Source organism: Egretta garzetta, unplaced genomic scaffold (assembly GCF_000687185.1).
Source record: "Egretta garzetta isolate BGI_Z169 unplaced genomic scaffold, ASM68718v1 scaffold30, whole genome shotgun sequence".
In the NCBI taxonomy this organism is placed as follows: Eukaryota; Metazoa; Chordata; class Aves; order Pelecaniformes; family Ardeidae; genus Egretta; species Egretta garzetta.
Genome location: NW_009258383.1, coordinates 1,136,733 through 1,150,654, shown reverse-complemented (window position 1 = coordinate 1,150,654; position 13,922 = coordinate 1,136,733). Strand labels below are relative to the sequence as shown.

General features: G+C 40.3%; 1 protein-coding gene across 1 annotated transcript in view; it reads left to right on the top strand.

The window, feature by feature from the left end:
• STEAP4 (STEAP4 metalloreductase) overlaps positions 1-13,325 on the top strand; it is a 19,432-nt gene extending 6,107 nt beyond the window's left edge. The window contains exons 2-5 of the mRNA XM_009641647.2: positions 8,816-9,271; positions 10,737-11,264; positions 11,877-12,041; positions 13,027-13,325. Of these exons, the coding sequence (XP_009639942.1) occupies positions 8,816-9,271; positions 10,737-11,264; positions 11,877-12,041; positions 13,027-13,296 (1,419 nt within the window). The 3' untranslated portion in view covers positions 13,297-13,325. The remainder of the gene's footprint in view (positions 1-8,815; positions 9,272-10,736; positions 11,265-11,876; positions 12,042-13,026) is intronic.
• Positions 13,326-13,922: the final 597 nt, after the last annotated feature.

Below are 13,922 nucleotides of genomic sequence, written 5' to 3'. Positions count from 1 at the left end.
CACACGCGGTGGACCTGAAAACATGTCTTTCAAGGTCTCAGGACATCTCCTGGACCAACTGGCCTAAATCCAGTGCCCCCTGTGCTGTAGGTGGGTCTGTCTCTCCTTGTCACCCTTGCTCACCTTCAGGTTTTTTATGAAATATTTTCATTCTCCTTGCAGTTGACTAGGGTGGATTAAAGCTTAATGCCTACACACCTCAGAACAGTACAACAGCCCTGAAAAGACTGAGGAAATTACTCAAGTTATAGCTGAGTCTTACATGTTTATGGGAGCAGTTGGAGGTGGTGAGATTTCCAGTTCTCTCAGTACTTTGCTATGATTTAGACAACATTAAGCACATCTATTTAGGCCTATACTTCATCTGTTTGAAGAGCCTCCAGGCAGCTTTAGTGTTCTCCTGATAAAAAGTGAAGATGTGGGAAATGCAATGTCCTCTGTAGGAGGATTTATTGCCTCAAACAATTATTTTTTATCAGCTTTGTCAAAACTTGGAGCAGGATTTTCTACTGAGAAGAACAGCGGATATTCATTTGCTTGAAAGAAAATTCATGAATAATTTGTTGTAATACGTTTGTTAGGAGCTATTCTGCTATTTTCTTTATGTGTTTAAGTACCAGATTAATCATGGGAGAGTAGTTTAGCCACATGCATTTCAGTTTTAGGTGTATCAAAGCAACAGAAAATGCAGTTTATAATTTAAGGCAGATTTGGCTCTATGACTGCCAGTTTATAAGAAACAGTATTTGTTATAGAGTGCGTTCTTTCTCTCTCTGTGGGAATGGTAAAACGAAATTTTAAGTAAATGAGATTGCCTCAGAGGAGTGTACATGTCTTTCTAAGGAGACTTTTTAAATCACATTTCACCTGTTTTCCAAGCTACACCACGATTACTGCATATTATGCATATGTGAAATATTTCATAAAGATACTTCCAAAGCTTCAGTACTACATATGCAAGAAATTACATATTAATCACTCTCTTTTTCTACTGCACTTAATGGGCTACTATATGTAATTTTAGTGTATTAAGGCACTTTTGTCTAATATATACCTTTTGATCATAGATGACAAGACAAAGTGGGACTCTTATTTACAAAAAAAAAAAAAACCAAAAACCAAACCAGTTGGGGATGGCTTCTACTTGTCAGTACATGCAATAAACAGCTACGACAATACTGAGAATTAACTGTGTTCCTGAAAGAAAATGTTTAACTTTGGAGAACTTGAGAGCATTGGAAACTAAAAATTACCAACTAGAAAAGTATAATTCCAAACAAAAATATGCACTCATTGACTTATTTGGTTGATGTTCACCATGCTTATCCATGGTTATATTTGAAGGAAATAAAAAATTTTAAAAGAGACTTGGTATTTAAAAAAAAAAAAAAAATTTAAAAAAGGCCACTTCCACTGCCTTTGGCACTCTTGGTGGTAGGCACTGTTCTTTCCTTGCCACCAGCAGGAGTAGTGCAGCCCACCCATGTTTGAGAAGGACATATGTTTATCATCAGGCAGGGAAGGATCAAGTGTACAGAGAGGCATTGGGGAAGCAACCCTGAGTGAATCTGTTTAGTCTGTTCAAAGACATAAGTGGAACGTCTGCAGGACACCAGATACCTCCAAAGGGTTTATTTTCACCAGTTCGGTCACAAATGTCAACTCAAGATCAGCTCACAGTTGCCCAGCAGAACTAAGACGTGTAATCACATCAAGTCCAATGACATGCTGGGCTTCCTCTCCGTAGTGGTGGTCAGAATCTGGTTTCAAAGTGTTTTGGAAGAGACACGCTCTGAATCTCTGCTGGTGAAATGAGTTGCAATGTGCCCAGCCCTGCCTGGGTGGTTCAAACTATGTAAGCAAGTTCTTGAATCCATGTAAGGAACTGCATGTTTTCAGGTTCTTCCTGACCAGGGAGACAGATTTTGCTGAAAAAGACCTTTAGCAGAGGCTTGAGGACTTATATATGTGGATGCTGTGTGAGAAAGTTCAGCTGATCCTTGCTGTAATGACAATGAGAGATTTGAAAAAAAAAAAAAAGAAAACAGAAACAGACAAATCCTCTGCATTAAAAGAGCAGTAGAGTTAAGGTGAGATGTAAAAAGTCATGTCAGCAGCTTGAAATGAGGTCTACAGGAGGGCCTAGTGTGAACCCAGACCACTTATCCCAGATGTCCTGGTTTCACTACTGTTTGAGCGGAGTTAAACACCAAAGGTTAGTGAACCTGAGGGAAGAATTAACTTCTTCATGCAGCAGCAGCACACTATTAGAGTTCAGCTGTGCAATGGACTAAATTTAATAAGCTCCAAAGTGTCAACCCAAGTGTCTCTCCATTGTTATAGAAAAATAACCCCTTTGAAATCTGGAGAGACAAGCTTTTTCTGGAGAGGTGAACCTAGGAAACAGACTGTTCATACTGATATTCTAGTACGTGAATCACTGGAATATGCAGTCAATACTGTTGTCGTGATTTGTGTATAACTGTGATGAATTCACACAGAGGAAAGTACCCCCAGCATGCTATATAATCATCCAGATGCACTATGTCAGGACCTTTATTTGCCTCCAGAATGTTGTACCAGAACCAGGGTAAGCGGCTCCAGAGAGGCCATTCTCATGCCTAGTACTGTTTACTATTTGCATAGCATAACAGAGTCCCTGCTGTTATTTACAAGGAAATAGCAGTCAAAATATTTAGTTTACATAGAAGGAGGGCCTTTGATACTTCACTTTTTAAAGTTACACTCCCATAATATTTGTTTTTCACATAAACTTTATGACCATCTTCGGGATTGTGATTTTTGCAATGAGCTTAAAAAGAAAAAAAGAGAAAGATGATAAATGGATAGGGGTTGTAAATCTTGAGACTGGTTCCTACAGAAGACAAGACCACAACCTACCTGGATCACAGCTGTGCTACCCATGAACTCTCTTCTCATTCTACTTACAAACCTTTCTTTTACATGGCTATGGATCAAACTCCTGGCAAGTCTTTGGCCATTTATCTTCTCATAGTCCTTATGTCCTGCTTCATCTTCTAAACTCTTGCCCTGAATCAAAAGATAAAAGAACAGAGACCCAGTAGAAGGCTTTGGAAAATGCTAGAGGGGAAAATACAGAGGTTTTGCCATGGCTGGGAGCCACCGCAGGCCAGCAGATGAGATCGAGTGCTCAAAAATGGGCTTGTCCACCTAGCAGAATAATGAGCAGAATATGCAAAATTCTGAAGGTGAGAAGGTGATGTTCCATGAGGGGTACAATTTGAGAGGAAAATGAGGTCAGAAGATTTGGCAGCTGCTTAAAGAAACTATGTTAAAAGCAGAGACATAAGGATTGTAACACAGAGCAAGGATTGCAGTAAGACAGTCACATGGCTGGAGCTGTGAGTTCTTCAGAAACTTCAAACTCACATAGTATACAGGTGAAAATTTATGGACAAGCACAGAACAATAGTACTAATATGTTGACAAGATTTGAAAAACCACAGCACAAAAAGAAATGTAGTTAGTAAGGTACATCTACAACAAGAAGTTTCCTGTAAAAACATAAACTGTTAAAGGAAAACCAAGGAGAGAATTGATCCACTGCTCAGCTGAGAGAAATCTATTGACTAATGACTCCAAGAAAGCCAACTCTGTAATGCCTGGTTTGGTCTTTCTTCACTAGAAGGGTCAACTGTGATAAAAGGGTTTACACCAGTAGCAAAGAGCTGAAAATTTCGGCTAGATGACAAAAGAAACAGATTAGGCCATGCTCAGGTGAGTTAAATAACCTGAGATCAGTGAGGCTGATGGAATTCACCTCACATTGTTCAGGGTATAACTAAGGCATTTCCACAGCCATTAATAACTGCCTTTAAGAACTGTGTGGAAGAGGTGAAGATTTGAAAGACTGGAACGGCAAGAATAACAGCTATCTTTAAAAGTAAAAAGAAAGAGGAGGTGCAGAATTATGGCCCAAACCATTTAAGTACAATTCTGAAACAAATAGAGGAAGCAAATAGAAGATAAGAAAGAAACGGGTTATAGGCACATGAATTAATCAAGAACAAATCATTCCAAAGCAACCTCATTTTCTCTTATAACAGCATAGCAGGCCTTGTGAATCACAGAGGCTATACAACTTGACATGAGTGAAGTTTTTATGTAAATGCTAGAGAAGATTTTCAGAAGCATACTAGGAAAATGCAGCCAAGATTAAACTAATATAAGGTAAGGTTCTGCAGAACTAGCAAAAGAAGCATTTCCAGTCTCTCAGTTAATCATTCTCAGAATGGAAGACTATATTTACAGCGGGTCTCTCCTGGCAAAAGTGCTGTTCCAGAATTTCATTAAATAGCGTAGGTGCCAGACTAGACACTGTGCTTATTAAAGCTGACAATCTGACAAAGTTGAAAAGGTCTGCAAGTATGTTAGAGGACAGGCTTAGAAATCAAAATTATCTTGACAAATTGAAGCTATAATTTGAAAAAATACGGTGCTATTCAACAGGGACAAGTGCATGATACAGCTCTGAGTCAGAAAAAACTACAGAAGTCGGGGATGGAGCAAGTGGCGTGGGAGTAGTCCGGTTAAAGGACTGGGTGTAACAGAATGCATTTACATTAGTATTTCAGTTCTGATCAGATGTGGAAGCAGATCACCACTTATCAAGCTTTGCTTACCCCACAGAGAGCCTGTGAAACCAGGTTCCTTTCCATGAAGCTGCACGAGAAGACATGCTTTAGGTGCACCCCAATGCACTGCAGCTGCTAATGGGCACTTGGGTTGCAGTAGCTGTTTGTCCAATGCGGAAATCTCTGACACATGGGTAGTGCGAACATCATGTGCTCAGCACCAGCTGTTCCGCTCCACATCTTGGTTCCTGTTGCCACACACTACTTGTTAAAGTACTCATAGCCTTAACGCATCACAAGCCAGCTATGAATCAGCTGTGTTGTGAAAAAGACAAATGTGACGGCAGGACGATGTGTTGTCTGTGAGACAAGTGAAGCAATCCTTTTCTATCTGGTAAAATCTCAGCAAGAGTACTGCATTCTCTTTTAGCACCATACTTTTAATTAACAGTTGGAGCAGTTTAGCCTACAAAGATCAGAAGAAAGCCATGAGAAAGATCACCACTCTCAGAAGCATGAGTTGCAGGGAAAGATCTGGGGTTGTTTTATCTAGAGAAGAAAAAGGGTGAAATGGTAACAGCTTTCATGTCCAACAAAGGCTGCTGCAAAGAGAAGGGGGATAAATTGATACCTGTGTCTACTGTGCAGGAGGCAATATAGATTAGACATAGGAAAATCTGCCTAATAGTATGGCTGAGAAAGCAGTAGTAGAGGAAGACTTCAGGACCCACAAACAGGTTAGACAAGCGTCTGTCCGACTTGGTTTCAACGTAGGTCATCCTGCCTTAGGGACAGAGATGCACTAAATAATCTCTTGAGATCACTAACAGAGTTATTTGGTTTGCTTCTTTTTTAAATGTAAACAGTAAAATTACTCTCTCCTGCTCCTTTCATCTTGTCCTTCTACCTTTTGTTTCATTCCATCTTGAATCATCTTTCTGATCTTTCCATTATCCATCCCAGTCTATGTCAGCCCCATCTCTGCCTTTCCACTTTTGGCACTGTTCTTCACCTGTGGCACTGCTTCTGCTAGGAAATCCCTCCATTCCCCCATGTGCAGGGAAATGTGCCTGTCTTCATTCAAATTCCTAAATAACCAAAGTATTTACATATAATTGCTGAACTAAACATTATACCTTCATTCAGTTCCCCTAGTGTTTATGTAGTGGGTAGAAATGACAGTTTTGCACAGTTAGCTTCTTTTTTCTTCCAGTGCCTCCTTTTATCATTACTGACCAAGTGGTAATCAGCTCAGAGATTACCACCATTTTCCTTAAAATAGGATAATTCATTGCATAAGGATACAGCAATAATGCAGAAGAGAAAGGACACAATCATTACAGAAGCTTACATGGATTATCTTTCAAATAACAAAAGGCATCACTAGTGCTCTATTGTTAGAGGGATGGATATAAGCAGAAATATTATGTATGGATACAAATCTCTATGCCTTTTCTCAGATAATATGCGGGTACATATGTGAAAGAACAGATAATGATTATTATATGTTTCTTTGCTGGTATTTCTGCTTTCTCCTGGTGCTTTGAGTGTGGTCAGGGTAATCCATGGGCACAGAGCAGACCCCCACTGCCTCCAGCTGCTTACTGAGATCTCAGTGTCCGCCTTTGGGCTGAGGTCCTGGACACCAGGCTGGCCCTGTGTTCCTTGAGATGTACTTCTGCTTCACGCCCTTCACACTGATGTGTGACAATAAAACACCTTGTCCTACAGCAAACGAGCATCATTGCATCTATCGCCGTCATGGACTGAGGGAGGCCATTTTCCTTGTTTTCACTTTACACCCACCCCAGTTTCCATCAGAGGCTGCATTTCCTTCAAATACAGAAAGAAAAGCCAGAATTTATCTATGCACTATCTATGTGCTCACAACCTAACACCTGAATGAACCTCCAGGAGTTCATTGCAAAGCCCACAGCCTTCTTTTAGTTCAACAACTGCCCACTAGCACAAAGGCATGTTGGAAGGAAGGAAGGAAAAAAAGGATTCAGTGGAGAAAATTAATTTAATTTCTGTCTTTGTCAGAAAGAGGCATGGTCCAGAATGCCTGGGATTTAAAAGCAAACTTGCCTTGTCTTACATGTGATTTTCAGAAGTAGCAGATGCGCTATTAAATTGATAACAATTTTACAATATATTTAATTTGTTAAAAAACTCATTGGTGACCAGTTTATTTCTCATGTATAATGTGTACCATCACAACAGCTATGGGCATCCCTATTAAGTAACTCTGAAAAAGAAAAGGTAAATTCGGCTTTATTTTTTCAAGCAAATTATCTCTTTTGTTAAAAATAGTAGTAAGCTAAATTAGACCACCAGTATTAAAGGCAGTTTTAACTGTCCTCAGCTTTTTATGGAATAATATTCACTGCCTTGTACAAGCCCCTTTACATCTTAGATAGTGCTCCAAGAAACTGTATTTTGAAAAAAAAAAAATGTTCCTTACATTAATTTTTCTTTTCATCTCCCTCTTTCTCTCTTTTCTGGTAAGATGAATTCAGTGTTCACTAGCAAATGAGATGTTCAGTATTAGTGAACAACTGAAGCACTTTATAGACTTATTTCTTGCTGGTGGAGCCATTTCTATATTAAATATTTTTATAAGCTCAAACAAAACATAGCTTTAACCAATCTATCAAATATATTACCTGATAACATCCGTTTGAGTTTTGGTTTTTTCCAGTTTTACTTTGGAGAGGAGAAAGATTTGCATAGTTCACTCAGCAATAACTTAATGATTTCTTGAGGGCAAATACAGAAAGTTTTCAACTGGATGATCGTGTGTTGCAAGTCTTACTTTTCATTTTAGATAGGAGCCTACTTTGTTAAAAGGAAAAATTGAGAAAGAAAAGTTGAGTCTTATTAGGTACTGAGTTGGACCACTTATTAATATTACATACACAACTCTTCTGTTCTTTTTGAAATACAGACTATCCCCGAAAAGGAATTTTATAGCTTTAGTCATATTAGAGCCTCATGGGACATTAATAAAGCCTTCAGAGAATGATTTTTAAATATGTCAAAGGACTTTGCATTTGTATGCATGTATCAGAGCACACAAATATGCAGGAGACATTCAGATGGGTCCCTTTGAGGATCTATTTTCAGGCTCGGTGTGTTACTCGACAAAGTGCGCAGAGTCCAGCTGGGTAGCGGGGACTGCAGCTTCGGGAGTGCTGGGGTTAACACCAGTGTACCTGCATGAGCCACCCAGGCCACAAGCACACACATCCTCCGGCCCCTGCCTGTACCAGTGCCTTCCCCTAATGACCAGAACCAAACTCCCTTGGCAGCTCTCTAAATCCCAGGGCTCCCACAGCTCATGCAAGGGTGGTGCGGAGCAGGCACTGATGCCAGCTGGGGGCTAGCTAGCTACAGAGTTAGTTCAAGCCAAAATCTTCGTACATGATTCTCAGAATATGCATTTCTCTGCCTGTCTCACTAATGAAGCTTACACCCTACAGCACAGACCAAGAAGATGCGTGCATCCCTGACTCATGGCCCTTAACTCCGGGTCACAGTGGGGTAGGGGGAAGTTCAGGCTTGATTTTTTTATTCACCAAACAAATGCAAGTTTGAGGTCAAGAAATTTAAAATCATGCCAGTTTTTTAAAAAGCAAAAACTGTTCTCGCTAGAGAAATATATAAAATAAAGTGAAGAGTACCATCTCAGTATTTTGAAATGGCAGAGGTTCATTCTGAATGGTGCTTCACAGAAGAATGCAAGCTACCTTTTATAATACCTCTTCTTCAAGTATTTTACAAAAGACCTTCCAGATTCTAATCTGATTAGAAACACACTCCTCTTAATGTTTTTCTATAGCATAAATAAGCAGAAATTACTCCAAAACATGTGCAGCCCCTGCTCTCTGTGCCTCTGTGTCCTTTCCTCCTGCTTTCCCTTTGAGAGAGGAAAACTGCAGCAGTTCAGCTGAATGTTAAAATCCATAAAATGGATGGAAAAGAGGGTGCCATAAGAGATGGAGGTGTGAATATCCAGAACTGGTTTCTAAAAACCTTCTGAGAATGTGTATTCAGAAGACTGTGCAGGAAGCGTATTAAGAGGCAGGAAAACTCTCAGATATTTATTTTGTATAGCCAGAGTGGATGCTAACCTTTCATTTTCAAGAGACTGATGTTTTACTTAGCTTGTTCCTACTACTTTTTTTTTTTTTTAACAGATGAATAAAAATTCTTCAAACACAATGGCTTTGGCTCCTAACACTTCTAACAAAAGACAGACAGTGTGCGTATTTGGAACTGGAGATTTTGGAAGAGCTCTGGGGCATAAAATGATTCAGTCTGGCTACCACGTCGTGTTTGGAAGCCGAAGCGCACAGACATCCAGCCTGATTCCCAAGGATGCAGAGGTGTTGAGCCATGCAGAGGCAGCACAGAAAGCTGCCATCATCATTATAGCAATCCAGAGGCAACATTACAACTTCCTTACACCACTAGCAGAAATTCTCCAGGGAAAAGTCTTGGTGGACGTAAGCAACAACTTAAAAATAAACCAGTATCCCGAATCCAACGCAGAGTACCTTGCTCAGCTAGTGCCCGGCGCTAAGGTTGTGAAAGCCTTTAACACCGTGTCAGCCTGGGCCTTGCAGTCGGGCACATTGGATGCAAGCCGGCAGGTAAGACTGAGCAACGGGGGGGTTCCTGTGTCATAGGTTTATACACAGTATGGTTTCTTAACAGCTAGGCAAAACGCACATGGGACATACAAATCAGACAGGGTGGAGATGGAATTTTCACTATAATTGTCCATTTCAAATTAAATATAAGCTAAAATTTACTACTGGTTTGTAATATGGTGTGACAAGGAATATCGATAGCTTGCCTCTGAACTCAGTAAGTTGTTCAGAGACGCTAGAGAAGCAAGGAAAGAAAGAGCAGAGCTAGAAAGAGAGAGACAGCAAATCAGGAGAAAATGAGGGCTGCATCAGTTGTTCACCAGGAATGTAAAGCTAAAGAGAAAGAGGATAGGAGGAAAATATCAAAGCAAGAATAAAATGAAGAGGGCAAAGAAGAGAGGCAAGGGATATGATGGGGCAACAGAATGGGTATGGGCAACAGAAGTGAGCTGGAAGGTGAACAAAATAATAAAGTTTTCTAAATCAGAATCCATTACCACAGAAGTTTAACACAACACGAGTGTATGCAAACCATTTTAACCAGCTCCTTAAACACAGGCCAGCGAGCACAGAGCTGGTCTTAGGAAGCAACACAGCAGCTTCCTTGAAGATCAATCATTTATTATCACCCTGTTTTCTGCCACCCTGAGGGATAGTGCTCTTGTACAACACATGGTGTCAGCCAGCTACTCAAACCATTGCTAGCTTTGCTTTCTACTGCCAGATAAATGGTTTTGGCTGAACTAAAGACCCAAGGACTTCCAAGCCTAGGCTCTACAAGCCTTCATCATCTCAACAAAAGCAGAAATTAACTCCCTTTCTCCCAGTTCCAAAAGGAGTATTGTTTTGCACACTCACAGAAAAGACGGCTTCTTCACTATTTTACTAGTCTTGGAAAGAAATAATATTTACTTTTGTGAGAGGGCAATCATGTTAAAGATGTCCCTGCTCACTGCAGGGGGATTGGACTAGATGACCTCTAAAGGCCCTTTCCAACCCAAAACATTCTACGATTCTATGATTCTACGATTCTATGTTTCAGAGATCTCTGTCTCCAGTTACCTGGAGCCCTTACTGACTATAGCAGCAACTGAAAATTTCACTCCTATATACTCCTACAAAATCTTGTGCTTACAAACTACTTGCAGGTCTTCAGAAGATTATGTCAAGTCTTCAAGGCAAAGACTTGTACGGACTGTGTTATACATTGCTCTTTTCAGATTCAAAACTTTGCCACTTGAAACAATCTCCTTCCCCAAAGAAAAGATTCAGACATTTAGTTCTTGGACCTGTTGGCCAAGAAAGTACGTATAGGCTACTTTTTGCTTATATAAATTAAGGCCAGCAGGGAAGCCAACAAGTAGCCTAGGAAGTTTCTGCTCATCGTCCATATCCAGGCAGGATGGCAACAGAGGATGTCACAAAAGTCTGTCTAAATAAAACTTCTCTTTGTTTTTGGCTGCAGGTCTTTGTCTGTGGAGACGACATGGAAGCTAAACAAATGGTGATGGATATCGCTCGTGCACTGGGCCTCACTCCATTAGATCGGGGATCCCTCTTGGCTGCTCAGGAAATAGAAAATTACCCTCTGCAGCTCTTTCCAATGTGGAAGTTTCCTATCCTTTTGTCCCTTGGCCTAACCACATTCTTTTTCTTCTATTGTTTGATTCGTGAAGTAATTTATGCTTATGTTTACGAAAACAAAGACTTTTCATTTTTTATTGCCATTTCCATTCCAAATCGGATCTGCCCTGTATTGGCACTCATCCTTCTTGCCTTGGTTTACCTTCCTGGTGTACTTGCTGCAATTATTCAGTTATACAGAGGTACCAAATACCGCCGTTTCCCAGACTGGCTGGACAAATGGATGCTGTGTAGGAAACAACTTGGACTAGTAGCCTTGGCATTTGCTTCTCTGCACGTTTTGTACACTCTTGTTATCCCAATTCGTTCCTTCGTAAGATGGAGAATCAGCAGTCGAACCATTGCCCTGGTAAGTTTTGTTCCCTGCTCTTTGTCTTCCTTTCTTCTGGCCCTGTTACATATACTACCTTCTATCTTGAGCTTCAGAAATTCATGTGGACAGTCTAATGTTTTTTACAATAGAGTTATTTTCCTAGTTTCTGTGTTCCTTTTAACCATTGGTATATCCAGTTTTTTGACGTTATGTTGAGTTGAGGGGATTTCTGGCCTCAGTCTTTCTCCTAGATAGTTTATATGCTAATAAAATAAGCAGGGAAAATGTAAACATTAAGAGTAATTCAACGAAACATATTTCCTTTTTTCTCCATATACCTTTAAGAATGGCACATATTTTGACTTTCTGACCTTATTTAACAACAAAGGATCACATACCTGTCCTCAACAGCAGGTCTACAGCAGTGTAAAACATGCACCACAATTACATATACCTATAGGCACATGGAGCCTATAGGTAACATAACGCCTCTTCTGCTTTTTGAGTAGGCATTCAAAGTAAATTTCTGATGATTTTCAGAGAGTTAATATATAACATTTGTTTTCTAGCTACCTTAAAGGATAGTTTTAATGCATATTGATCCTAAAACTGCTATCACTGAGATATACCTGGTCTTCTTTTCTTCAGGCACTGAACAATAAAACAGAACCGCTCAACACCACTAATGCTTGGCTTAGTGACTCTTATTTGGCTTTGGGGATTTTAGGATTTTTTTTATTTGTTCTTCTGGGAATAACTTCCTTGCCTTCAGTCAGCAACAATGTCAACTGGCGAGAATTTCGATTTGTACAGGTAAGAAAAAGACTTATTCTAAAAAAACTTCTTCCCTTATAAACTATGACCACAGACAGGTTTACTAGAGACTTAGGGCTTTCCTCCATTAGTATCTCCAGATGTGATGTGTGCATTATCCACAAACACATGGTGAAAAAAGATCTGCATAGCTATACAGCTCACCTGTGTGAAACCACAACTGCTTTGATGGCTGCTTATGGTACAACTGGGATTACTGCATTAACAAGAGGATATTGGGAAGACCTGAGCTCCTAAATGACAAACAGAAAGCTGACATTGTGAAATTACCAAATTCCACAATTATACTAAGTCATAAAACATTTTAGCCATGTATTGGGCTAATTTTGTTGGTTCACAAGAAAATTCAATTAAAATGGGTCTGAAAAATGACTTTATAACTCAGATCCTCTCAATGCCAAGCATCTAAAGAGAATCTGCAGCTTCTGTGGACTCTAAAAACTGCTGTGCCTATAAACAGGCTGCCCTTGGTAACACTATAAACTCAGCCCCCCATTCGGAGGAAGCTTGGTGCAAGCTGCCATGCCTCTGCAGGAGCTGGGCAACTATCAATGAATGTTTTATCAAGGCCAAAAACTTGCACAGTATGGTAGTTCTGGATGGATTAGCACTAGAGCATATAAAAGCTTGGATCTCTCCACTGAATCTCAGCATTGTCTCTGCATTTTCACAAATATGACAACCACTGCGCAGTATGTGTGAGCTAGCAAAAACTATCAGGATTGTTGACAGAGAAAAAAATCAAAGTGTGTTTCACCTAGATCCATTTGAATGAATCTTCATTGAAAAACAATAAGAGCCTTTATATTATATAAACCAGTTTCATTTCAGCAGTCCCCAATTAGTCCCAAAGCTGGCACATCCCACAAAGCTTTCTGTGTCCTGTAAATTGCATTTGTTCTGGTTTAATTTACTGTTTTAACCTTCACTTCTTTCTTTCTTTCTTTCCTTTGTCCTCCCCTAGTCCAAACTGGGATATCTGACACTGATTTTGTGCACTGCACACACATTGGTTTACGGTGGAAACCGGTTCCTGAGCCCGTCATCATACAGATGGTATCTTCCAAACGCCTATATGCTCGCCCTCGTTGTTCCGTGCATTGTACTGGTTGTCAAATTTGTGCTTGTATTTCCTTGTCTAGACAAACCTCTCACACAAATTCGACAGGGCTGGGAGAGAAAACCCCAATACTCAGAACATTCAAATTATATTATCAACAAGTCTGCTGTATAATTAGACTAATCTGTATTATCAAAAAGAAGAAAAAAAAAATATTATTAAGGCATATGAAAATGAAGTCCTGGGCCTCCTTTATCTGGAAAGTGAGAGAAAAAGTGAAAAACTTGGCCAGGCCCTGAGTAAAATAAAGCCACCCCTATGACAAGCTTAAAATCCAACTCAGACAAAGCCATTGAGTTCCTGCACCCCAGGCATGCTTTCACTCAGGCACAGGCCCTCTCTTTTGCTCAGTATATCTCTCCTCACCTATTCCCCTCCAATCCTAATGAGAGTGTGCAAAGTAAATGGTGCTCCGTATCCCTCCTCTGTCGTTCCAAACCTGCTCCAGGTCTGGGCAGAACCAGAGTAACCTTTGGCATTAGGTGGCCTCTGCCCCTCTTCCCTGTCCTGCCCATCAAGGCTCAGGTCTCCATGCACCTACATACGCACACGCTGCTTCCACCTCCAGAAGCCACCAGCACCCATAGCATGGTCACAGGATGGATGCTGGATGAGGAAGATCTCTCTTCCTCCCAACATTAGTTTATCCTCCACTAACATCTGATCCAAAAAAGACCTAAGTTCATACCTCAGAGATAGCTGAGTGAGATTTGTTTGGTTTGTATACAGGAACTGAAACG